The 12,582-nt window shown below is 37.5% G+C and overlaps 1 protein-coding gene across 1 annotated transcript in view; it reads left to right on the top strand.

The window, feature by feature from the left end:
- The window catches only part of Impg1 (interphotoreceptor matrix proteoglycan 1), a 136,683-nt gene that overhangs the window by 40,238 nt on the left and 83,863 nt on the right, over window positions 1-12,582 (top strand). Inside the window, exons 8-10 of the mRNA XM_047559188.1 lie at window positions 5,125-5,183; window positions 10,320-10,340; window positions 11,685-11,932. Of these exons, the coding sequence (XP_047415144.1) occupies window positions 5,125-5,183; window positions 10,320-10,340; window positions 11,685-11,932 (328 nt within the window). The remainder of the gene's footprint in view (window positions 1-5,124; window positions 5,184-10,319; window positions 10,341-11,684; window positions 11,933-12,582) is intronic.

A 12,582-nucleotide genomic window follows, 5' to 3' on the forward strand; every position in this document is an offset into this window, starting at 1 on the left:
CTTTGGGATAGTAGTTACAATTTCTTGTGACCAGGCATCCATTTTTAACTATTGAAAAGAAGAGAAACACTAGAATAAGTCCGAGAATGTCCACAAACTGTCCATTCTAGCTTTTCCATTCTGAAGTGTTATTTACCTTCAGATTGTCTTTAAATATTAGTATGTTTTAAATCTCATTTAACTTACACCCACAGATATTCTATATGTCTAAATGATCATTATGGTGATAGTTTCATGAGTATATAGTTATCTCAAAACTCATTGAGATGTACATTAAATATGTTCACTCTTCACGTGTCAATCATATATCAGGAATGTGGATCACAATTCTAAAGAATATAAAATAAAATGACTACATAGGCACCAACTAGACAATATAGTGGGTTGAAATATGAATTCTAATACATAATTCCTTGTCTCTACATAATATTTCCATTTTATAGTTTGATGAATTTAAAGACATGACATTTTTCATGGGTGATAAGTAGAAGGCAATTATATTGTCTAGGTCATCAATTACTAAATTGAGGCAATTTCCCAAAATGTTTTCCACCTCCAACCATTATCACATGTATCTGTCCCTGACTAAATTCAAATGCTGTTTCATTCCCAGAAAGGCAAATCCTACAACTCTGCTGTGTAGCATCTACAAGCTATGATAAGACCCCTGCCTTCCTTTCAGCCTCATCTTACAGCAGTTTCTTTCATACCTCCCATTTGCACTCTAATTTCTAGAAATACAAACTATTTGCAAATTTTCCTCACTTTTAGCTTTTACATATGCTGCCTCTTTGGTCCAGAATGTTCTTCCCCAAGCCTCATTTTAGTTATGCTGTCATAGAGGGTTCCTTCCACCCATACTGGTTTCAGTGCCTGTCTGCCAAGTTTACTAAAACCTAGTACACTGCAGTCCCATTGCTGATCACCCAGCCTTGAGATCGCTGTTCAATGTTTATGCCTTTGCGCTTTCTATTCCTCCCTCCTCACAAACCACCCTCACTACCACCAGCATATAAGTTTCCTTCCCCTCAAGAACAGAAATTGTTTAATCTCTGAAGCTTAGCCCCTCATGCAGAGCTTGGGACAGTAATTGGTATAAATACAGCTGAAAAATAGAAGCACCATGAGATTACATAACCATGAACCACATTTATGGATAGCCTGTGTGTGCACGAATCTTATTCCACATGACCAGGGAACAAAAGAGCACCCGCTTCTCATATGTGGAGAATTCAATACTCATCTCTTCTCACCCAGAGAAGAGATGCAGAAGTGAAATATTCTTAACCTCTAACCCTGCCCTGCATCAGCATTCAGTCAATAAAATATAAAGCATCATTTCTATAAACTTCAAAGAGAAAGATTCAGCTTAGGGTGCTTAGGAACCACACAAGTACTAAGACAGGGATTATTAGACAGAATGAGTTTTTTAAAGTTTGTTAACTTTTCTGCTTGTTCCTTGAAGTATTCTTTTTGGCAAATCTTTAATATAGTCAGAGTATCTTCAAAGTTAGATAATTGGTAATAGACTCTTCACTGACCTGGTGTTTTCTAAGAACCTAAATGGAAAGTAACACAAATACATTGAGATGTTTTTAAAATCCAAGTTTCAATTCCCATTTGTGCCAAGAATTAGCAGTGAACTTTTGGGGATCATGCTTTCCCCAGTCTCAGAAATTAATGACAACCTCAAAGTCCCTTTCTAAGTCTAGCTTTTTAACTGCTATGAAAAGAAATAATAGTGAACACTCTTCTTAATGCTTTACATGTACCAACTCATTTAATTTTTCACATAATCTCAGAAGTAATATTATTTTCCTTTTTTTATAAGTGAGAAAACTAAGGCACAAGAAAACTAATTAATATCCCCCAAAGATGACACATCTATTATCTGGCAATGCCAAGATTTAGTCCAGGCAGTGCATCACCAGAACCCTTGCTCTTAACCACTATACTACAACTTCCTTTTTTTTCCCCAAATAAACGTTGTCAGCGAAAGGACTATTATTGCATCATCCTCGAATGAGCATGCTCCTTTATAACCTCTAAAAAAATTACCAGACACAGAAGAGAATGTCTTAGCCAGTTTTAACTCAGAGACCCATCACCTTATTCCTGCTGATTCCCTTTGAAAGTCGGGTTTCTCTGAGATGGAGCCTCTGCTTACAGCATTTGTTCTCCTCCCAGGCTCCTGGGCAAGACCACCTCAAGGCCTGCCATCGAACAACATTCAGCCCACCACAACCCAAAGCTACAATAGCACAGCCATGCAGGCCCATCAGGAATTAATGGACAGTGCTCTGCCTTAATTTAATTTCCACAATAAACCTAATGAGAAATGTAATACAAATGTCAAAAGGAATCACTTAGCTGTTGTTTGAATGCTTTCTCCTATGCAAACGATTCACAAGGACTCAACAGAGTTGCTTTTTTTACAGCCCATGAACACATATTCCGGCAGATTCAGGGAGACCCCTGTGCCTTTAGTGTTATTAATAAGGTTAACTGGGCACTTAATTAGCAATTTAGTGGTTAGAGCTCCATGATTGGAAGTTCCCCCAGAAGATTACTTAGCAGAGTTAACTGAAGGTTTTTGTCGTCTCCTCCCTAGACACTTGTGTACACCCTCCTAAGCAAAGCTGATTCTTAATCAATTGCAGACAAGTTCACAAAGAGGGCATGGACACAAGCAATAAATCCTCTCCACCAGAGCCAGTGCTGTGAAGTACTCCTGGAGGGCAGGACAGCTCTCCCCAGTGCTATTCCCTGCTGTCAACACAGCATCTGCTTCTACTGAGGCAGTTCCTTGCTTGATTGACTGTTTTCATATGTATAACTATCTCTGAATCTCCTGCTCTAAACACCGCAGCTCACATTTAAACCTTCAGTCCCTGGTGCTGTTACTGGAGCAGCACAGCAAATTCCCTGTGGCCCCAAAGCTGTTCATCACAGGAGACCAAAGCAGATCTGAAGCATGCACATGTAGCCCTTTCCTGCTCCATAATAAAGACCAGTTCTACAGAGCCTAACCTCCTGGTTCTCTATTAAACCCATGGTAGTGCGGGGGTGGAGGCACAGAAACTTAGTACCAGGTCATCTGTCCCTGACCTCTCTAGTGACCTTTATACTGTGCTCCCCCATTGAGTTAAAAAAAAAATCAGTCTCTGCCTTTACCAGTTTCCATGCTGCGTAGTCACTGGAGAAGTAAAAGAAAATTAGGCCCTCAAAGGCCCTAGTAATTCAGTAGGAGAGGTAGAACACAGGCAAATAAACAATTCATTGTCACCAACTTTGCCAGAGTGAGCCAGGCACCTGTTACCTGTTAATTATTCCTTACAGCAACCTTGTAGCATTAGTATTATTATCCCATTCTAGCTAAGAAAATGAAATGCAGAGATTATGCAATAAACTCAAGGTCTTGCAGCTAAAAAAAAAAAAAAAAAAGTAGAACCGGTATTTAAACTGAGGGCTACACAAGTCTCTTCTTATCACCCATCACTGCAGTTCCTATATGTGCAGGAAATGAAAACACTTTTTAATATTGATACAAGAAATTTAATTAGAAGGTAAATGAGTCTTCTGGGGGGAAAAATTTCCATGATGCAGTTCGAAGTCCAATATGAATGATTTGGGGATTATCTGTTCATCACTGCTCTTGTCCTTGACACAGGTAATATAGAGTCAGCAGTAATTTTAGATCTGGTGACTACACAGTGACATGTCAACAAGTTTAGAGAATAAAGAGATGCACTCCTTCCAAACAATATTTGCTGAGTCCCTACTATGTGAATGACAATCTGCTAAAAACTAAGAACAAAGCAGACAAAGACAAGCAAGTCTTAGTTCATGCAGCTAAGGAGCATGATCTCAGTGAAGGAAACTGATATGTGTTTCACAAGCCTTTGTGTGGTACACTGAAATAAGATCTAGAGTGCAGAGAAGAGAAATAACTTCACCTAATTCTGGAACTCTACAAAAGCTTCTCAGTAGACAAGATGTTCAAGCTGACTTTGCAAATGGATATGGGCAGGGGAAACAGTCAATGAGCAGAAAACGGGGGATACTGCATCTTGGGCCAAAGAAAAATAACCCATAACATAGGGGCCTAAAGAAACAGAAGTGCATGTTGTATGGGGGAAGGGGCGGGGGTCAGTTTAGTGTCACTAAAGGAAATGATATTGGCCAAGGGATAATGAAGGCAAGAAGTGTGAATGGTACGGCAGTTGGGCTGGGGGCTAAGATTCAGGAAATTCTGAAGTGCCTTTCTAAAGAATTGGACCTTACTCAACAGACAGTACAGCCCATCATGGAATTTTTAATGAGGAGTAAAGGATATGGAATGATTAACTTAGGAAAAAAATGGCACTTGAAGAACCATTTCTCCTCCTTTTTTCCCCCACACACTCAGAAACCCATTTCAGGAGTGCAAGAAAGGTGACAGGGCAGGAGAAGCAGCCATGAGAATAAGGAGAATGTGGTGGAAGCAAAAGACATTGTGAACTTCAAACTAACAGGAGTTGGTAGCTGCATGTGAGAGGGTACAGGAATTCTGTCTTTTCTGACCCTGACTGAGGTGGGGAGGCAAGGGAGAAAGGCAGATCTAGGGAAAGAGAATGACCCCCATTTAGGCAGATTTAGTTAGTGACAAATATTGAAATATTCGTGACAACTCAAGGCCATGTACAGCAGCCATTTTGAACTTAATAGCATCTTTATTATTATAGATATTTTCCAAGTCATCTAATTCAATTCATATAATATTATAGTGAAAATATTATACTTGCTACAGTTATACAGTCAAAAAACATATTATTTCTATGTAAGTGAAAATTCTGTAGCCAAAAATGTTTCCTTCGAATACCACATTAAAGTTATTTTGTATTTGATGTAAAGTAACCATTAAAACAGGTCAGAACTACTCAATTATGGCTTTTAAATAAATAGCAAAATACTTTCCTCTGGATTTTAGAAATAACTGAGAACAAAGTTTGACCTCTTTCATTGTTTCAATTTCCATTTTCCTTTTTTCCCCTAACTCATCACAAGTATTTAGGCTTTTACAGTTAGGTAAGATGTGACCCGATAGAACCAAAGATTATTTCACAAATGTCTTTCTCTCTACAGATGCAAAAGATATTTAAGAAACTGCCAGGATTCAAAGAAATCCACGTGTTAGAATTTAGGTAAGTAAGAAAATCAGATTTTTCTCAATTTTTAAATTTCTTTCTCCCTGTCCTCTTTTAAAAGTGATGTCTTGGAGATTATAAGGTCACTTTTCCCTCAATGGTTTAGCTCTGCCAAGTCCTCATGGCTGAATACATTTCAGATAAAGGAACTGTGTATCTCATTAGAACATGAACATCCTGTAACACCGGATCTAGACAGTTGGGTTCTTTGTCTTGCAAATTCAAGGAATGAAATCAGTGGGAACAAGGGTGAGACTAAAGTAACAGGATTAATTTTAATAGAAAGAAAGAAAACAGAGCTCCTGAGGGGGAGGGACCCCTAGAGAGGGATAGCAGTGGCCGTCTGTGATCTATGGGTTTTTAAAGGCATATCTGATGGCCCAGCACAGGTGATTGGTAAGGTGAAGGATGCTAGCGTGGACCAACCAAGCTCTCTAAACTCTCAAGAGTGTATAATTTTAATCCCTTCTTGACATAATTAGAATGAGTCTCTTCTGGTGGTTTTTGTCACATCTGTTAGAAAGAGGAAGCATTTTGGGTAGGGGGTCTGCTTGTGGTAGATCGTTGCTGGGGTAAGGGCAAGGGTAACTAAGGAAGGGCTGTTGTGTTTGCAGCTGTGAGGAACAGAAGCAGGTGTTCTAGGTCAGAAGAAGGCATTGTGATTAACGTTGGCAGGTCACAGGATGTCTTTCAGACTCAGTGTCTCCTTTCAGATTGTCATGATGTCCCCCTTCCCTCCTGTGCTTCTCCAAGGCCTTTATCCTGACTGCCTATGGCAGATAGATCTTCCTGCCTCAATCCCATGATTTTTCAAGACTGGCACAGGAGTTGTGTTATTTCCGGCGGGAGTCAGAAATACTGTCCTCTACGGAGCACTCAACTGCTGTCTTTGGCAATGTTATTAATGAACCTCTTGGGAAAATACCTCAGTAGATACAGATCCAAAAAAGGAGCAATTAATTGCCTTGGTGTTAAATTGCATGGTTTCCTATCAAAAAGTTATATATTATCACCAATTTAACAAATTGTGTTACCCCTAAGAGAGATGTGAACCGGATGAAAAATGGGGGCAGGAGGGTTGAAGGAATGGGGTGGACTGAGTCAGGAGTACAAACAAAAATTCCCAAAGTGTACCTTTTGCATTAGTTTAATATCTGAACCATTATTAAAAGTTATTAAATTTTAAAATAAAAGAAAAGATATCATAACATAGTGTTACACTAAAGCAGGGTTCAATCATGTTCCCACTGCCTCGGCAGAAGCAGGCCAGTAGCCCCATCCCAATACCACAATGCAGGTATGTGGGTTTGAGCAAGAACATTTACATCTTTTTTTAAGCTCTCTTTATTCCAGACATCTACAGGCAGGGTCATAAGATGGTTTGGTTTGTTGTTTAACAATGCGTGGCAAGGCAAATACTAGTCCTAGTGTGAGCATAAGGCCGTTCCATAAGCAGAAGGGAGAGAGCAGCCCCACCGGAAGTTCCTCCAGGAGCTTCCATGTCTGTGAGGAAGAGCTACTTGGAGCACTTCCCGGTGATTTCTTGCACTCCTATTATGCTTGCTAATTCATATAACTGCAGGAGAAGAAAATGTTGAAAAGTGAAAGCTATGAAAGATGAAACTCTTGGTATTTACCAAAACAAACTCATTTTTCTTTATTTCAAGATGCTGCTCTGCAGTATTCTATGTGAAATCAGATGGATTAGAGAAAAATAAAAGGTGATAGGAGAATATTTTGCATAGATGGTAAGGCCTTCTGAATAAACTACTGCAGTTAAAGAATAAATTTTTAATCTAAAGCCAAAGAAAATGATGGAAATGATTCTCCTGATGAATGATTAAATGCTGATTATCCCTCCCTCTAGCAAATGAAAAAACTAACCTAAAAAAAATCTATTTTAGTAAGGAACAAAAATGTTAGGTGATGAAATTTTTCAAAGTGAAATTTTAAATATATATCTCTGGAATCAGAATCTTTCCCAGGTGTTTATCTCTGTAAGGGTTTATTCATGCCAAGATGCTTATAAGTAAGATTGATGACATTTTCCCAATGATGTTAATTATGTCATAAAACTTCAGCCCACCAGGAAAAATATTCTGATGCCTGAATACAATAAATGATATGCTTGTTAGCAAGATAAACTTTTGGTCATCAATGAGAGTGCTCGGTATATTGCAATAAAATTTAATATGAAGGAAATCGGTTCCTTGTAGGGATAGATCCCCACAGAAGACTCACACCTCTGAGTCCTATGCTGCCTTTACTTCAGCTCATTTGTATAAAAGCTGATTTATATTTTCACAAGTACTCTTGTATCAGTGACCTCATTTGATTCTGTCAACACAACTGGAAAATTAAGACATCTATTATTATTTTCACAGTTTAAACACTTTGACAGTATTTATGTGTAAAACTATATTTATCTTTACTGTAAATTATTTTTACTGTTAAAAAAATAACAGTAAAAGGTAAAATATTGTCTTATCCCTTACAGCAAATGTAGGAAACCATTCATAATCATTCAATATAGTTGGAGTGTTCACACTTTTTTTTGATTCATTGTACACAAATGGGGTACAACTTTTCAGTTCTCTGGTTATACACGAAGTAGAGTCACACCGTTTGCGTAATTGTACGTAGGGCAATGATGTTTGTCTCATTCCATTATCTTTCCTTCCCTTCACCCCCTCCCCACCCCTCATTTCCCTCTACACAATCCATCCTTCCTCCATTGTTCCCTTACCCCCACCCTCCCCCTCATTATGTATCATCATTCACTTATCAGAGAAAACATTCAGTCTTTGGATTTTGGGGATTGCTTGTCTCACTTAACATGATATTCTCCAACTCCATCTATTTACCTGCAAATGCCATAATTTTATTCCTCTAAATAAATGGCTGAATAATATTCCATTGTGTATATAAACCACAATTTCTTTATCCATTCATCTGTTGAAGGGAATCTAGGTTGCTTCCACAATCTAGCTATTGTGATTTGAGCTGCTATAAACATTGATGTAGCCATGTCATTGTAGTATGCTGATTTTAAGTCCTTCAGGTATAGGCCAAGGAATGGAATAGCTGGGTCAAATGATTGTTCCATTCCAAGTTTTCTGAGGAATCTCCATACTGCTGTTCAGAGTGCCTGCACCAATTTGCATCCCATAGAAATGTATGAATGTATCTTTTTCTCCACATCCTTGTCAACACCTATTGTTGCTTGTATTCTTGGTAATAGCCATTCTAATTGGGATGAGATGAAATCTTAGGGTAGTTTTGATTTGCATTTCTCTCATTACTAGAGATGTTGAACATTTTTTCATGTATCTGTTGACTGCTTGTAAATCTTCTGTGAAGTGCCTGCTCATTTCCTTAGCCCATTTATTGATTGGGCTATTAGTATTCTTTGTGTAAAGTTTTTTGAGTTCTTTATAAATTCTGGAGATTAGTGCTCTATCTGAAGTGTGGAGTGTACACTCTTTGAAAGACAGGTACACAAATGTTCATAGCAGCTTTATTTGTAATAACCAAGAACTGGAAACACCAAAATGTTCATCAACAGAGCAATTGACCAACAGTAGTTGCATATTCTTACAACAGACTCCATTTCCACAAAGGAATGAACTATTGGAAGACATAATGACAAGGGTTCATCTCAAAATGAGGTTAAATGAAAGAAAGCAAGTGAAAATACATTATAATTCCATTTATATTAAAATCTAGAAATTGCAGACTAATCTATGATGACAGGAAACAAATCAGAAGTTGCTTGGAAATAGTGGAGAGAGGTGGAAGAGTAGGGTTACCAAGGGGCATGATAAAGCATTGGGATGAAGAATATGCTCCCTGTCTCAATTGTGGTAATGGTTTACAAGTGCATAGTATCAAATATATCCAATTGTGCATCTTAAACATGTCTATTTTACTTATGCAATGATATGTGAATAAAGCAATTTTTTTAATTAACAGGGTAGAGTCTTGGCCCAGGAAACCTGGCCTCTCTTCTGAGTTTCATGGATCACAAACTATTGCTGGTTCTGGGTGAATATCTAACTGGTAGAGAAGGAAATCCCTCCCCACAGAACAGGCTAGTTAAGTAGTCATAGATTCTCCCTGAAACCACAGAAGACAAGTAGTAGCGTGACTAAAACATGTCATATTACATCAGAGGAAGAAAGCTAGATGAATTCATAGTTCAGGCAGGAAGACCAACAACACTAATCTCATCTCATGGGCGGTGTCTTAGTAAGCAACTTGTTTGAAACTTTGAAAACTGAATATAGCTTCTAAAGCAAATTCATATATACCCAGAGAAGTCTAAGACATAGTGGTCAGTTGTAGCAGCCAAAGGGTCTTTTTTCAGGCAAGAAGCAGGTAGTGGTGTGGCAAAATGAGCACAGGTGAGGGCAGACAGGCCAGAGTTTGAAACCTACCTCTACACTTTTCAACTGATACTTTCCCTCTCACTTCCTGTTGCCGTATCTGTGAAGTGGAGATTGCACTGTGGAAAAAATTAAATGAGAATGAACATGAACTTCTTGGTACACACCACCCACTCAGTAAACAGGTGGTGGTTTTCTTTGAAAGTGGTCCCATGGTGAATTAAATCAATCCCTCAAAGGTTACTAATCAAAGCAACTCAAAATATAGCCAATAAAACACTAGGTCTAGGGTTGAACATCAGGTAAATTATCTTTAGGCATAAACTAATCATCTAATGCCATTTGGGAGGTGAGAAATCCTTAAATAAAATACTTTTTAAGAACTTCCTGGAAATAGCACCACCCAAAATGTAAGAGCAATAGAATGTACTTGCAGCCTATTTAAGGAACAATATGAGGAAATGAGTGTAGGAGGAAGACCATAAAAACATAAATTTTTGAGCAAAAATTCAAATCCTAATAGAAATATCATGTAATGATGTTTACATTCTGAGAGTGATATAGCTGTCAATAATTATTTCCTTCCAAATTCTGAGGGTGTTTGTATGTGTCCTTCTAAACTTTGGACAAACGTAAGAAACTATGCAAGGAAATATTTTGTATATGAAATAATTTATTGAATGACTCAATAAATATCATAAAACTTTTTTCTCCCTTGCATGTTTCCATTGCACGTGATGAAATGAAGACCAAAGAAAGAAAGAAATGGGTAATTTGGAATTTATTATTTTTGAAATATGGTTTTCTCCACAATTTGTATGTTGACAATGTACTAATAATTTATATATAATGTCTGGGATAAGCCTATGAGTTTTTAGTGGTTTCTTATTTAAATGGAAGTAACTAAATAAGCTAGTAATGAAAAAAATAACCACTCAAGTCAAAAATTACAACGAGAGTCAGGAAAAAACTGACCTGATCAGCTGAAAAGGATTCTATAAAACTCAAGGTCCAATTAGAAAAACATTAAAACACATATCTAAGGTGCAACCATGATTTAACTATTTCTTAAAGTTAACTTTCTTAAAGGTTGTTTGTAATGGGAAGTTGTGCATACATTACAAGCAACCAAACTAAGCCTGGAATAAAGCAGAGAAACTAATTTGCTCCTTGGTTCCAAGGTCAGTTTGAACTAGCAAAAGGACCCACTATACCTTGGAGAGTTCAATAATAAGAAGCTCTGGCTCCTCTAATTGACTAGTGAAATAATGAACTGTAGACTCTGACTGATCGTGTGGTCTGAAGAACTGCCAAGAATACACATTATCAGTTCCAGTGGCCTTTAAACCACTCCTGCATCCCTGTGTAGATTTATGACATGAACCAAAAAGTAAAAACTGATTTTTGAGGACAGAGCTATAGAGAATCTTGTTTCATTTTTATGTGCAAAAGGCATTGAATAACAAAAATGATAATAAATACAGTTAATTGTATAAAATATACAACTTTCCTTCCTATTTTCTCACATTTTCTGTTATTTTATTTCTTCCTCTGGTTATTTCATTTAGAGTATTTTTTATTTAAAAATTGCTCCATGAGAAAGGTAGAAGAGAAATGGCCTTAATAACTAAAGTTTGACTTGATTAGAATATGCATAACCTATTGTCCCACTGTTTTGTACTATATTATTTCATAGACCTTTGTAAAGGAGAGTATTTAATGAAGATTGAACAATTCATCCTCTTGCTGATTGGCACATCATGACTTTTTAAGACCACCAAAAACATTGGTCAATTAACATTGGACAATTAACACTTTTTCAAAAAGACCTAATGTAAAAAAAAAAAAAAAAATCATTGATTCAGATTGTATTCCTTCTTCAAACTGGACTTAACCCCCATTCTGACATTCTATTTCAGAACCAAAATATGTCAATTCTTTTTCTCCATGTCAAATATCTGCTAAATACTAAAACGCTTTATGTGAAATGTTCTTTAAGATCCTATCAGAAAAGAGGTTGAAGCTGTCCTGAAGATTTGTAGCAACATAGTGACTCTCTTTAGAAGGCATGTAACAATGACTTTGAGTGGAATGTGTCCTCTGCTGTTCACAGTTCAAGTTCCATAGAGATGCAACTTATGGCCATTTTTAAAAGAGATCCTACAGAAGGAAAAAGACCCACAAGTGACCTCCTATCTTCTGATTCCAACAAAATTGAAAGTGAAGGACTCCATCATGGAACCATGGAGGAGAATAAGCAATCAGAAATCCATCTCACCACCATAGACCTCAAAAAACTGATCAGCAGATTACTAGAGGAAGACCAATCCATGGATGTGGGAACAATTCAGTTCACTGATGGTCAGTTGGCGATGTTATGGTTCTAAGTTTATCCTTATTTTGACAGAGAGGCTAGGAAGTGTGAGTGTCTCATGGAAACTCCTTTTAATGTAGGCCTTATAAAGTGAGTCATTACTGAAGCAGACACATTACGTACGGTGCCATTTCTATCTTCACTTCCTTCTGTGTTTTGTTTGATGAGCCTTTGGTGACCACTTTGTACCAAGAATAGCTCTAGAAGAATCCAAGTTTTTCAGTTCAGCCCAGATCCACTATTGTCATCCTATGGAAACCAGACAGAGAAAAGAACCCATGAATAATTTTATTCGCCTCACATAACCTAAACTGATTCCCTCATCTAGTAAATTGTTCAGGTCCTAGCAGGAAACAGATGGCACACTCAAATTAGAATAATTTGATGAGAATTTGATAAAGGGACTATTTACAAGAGTTTGCCTCTAGTCAAAGAAACAGGGCAGTTTCCTACCGCTAGAAGCAGCAAGGCCTCATTACTACCTCCCTAATAATCTAAGCCATCTCAAAGACAGAAGGCAAGGAACCATTGACGCATTGTATACCAGTCAACCTCCAAAGGCAGAAAGTAAAAGGGATAGGACAGGAAAATGGATCTAAAGAGGTCAATAAGATAACTGGACATGCTCAGGATCCTC

This window comes from Sciurus carolinensis, chromosome 7 (assembly GCF_902686445.1).
Source record: "Sciurus carolinensis chromosome 7, mSciCar1.2, whole genome shotgun sequence".
NCBI classification, from domain to species: domain Eukaryota; kingdom Metazoa; phylum Chordata; class Mammalia; order Rodentia; family Sciuridae; genus Sciurus; species Sciurus carolinensis.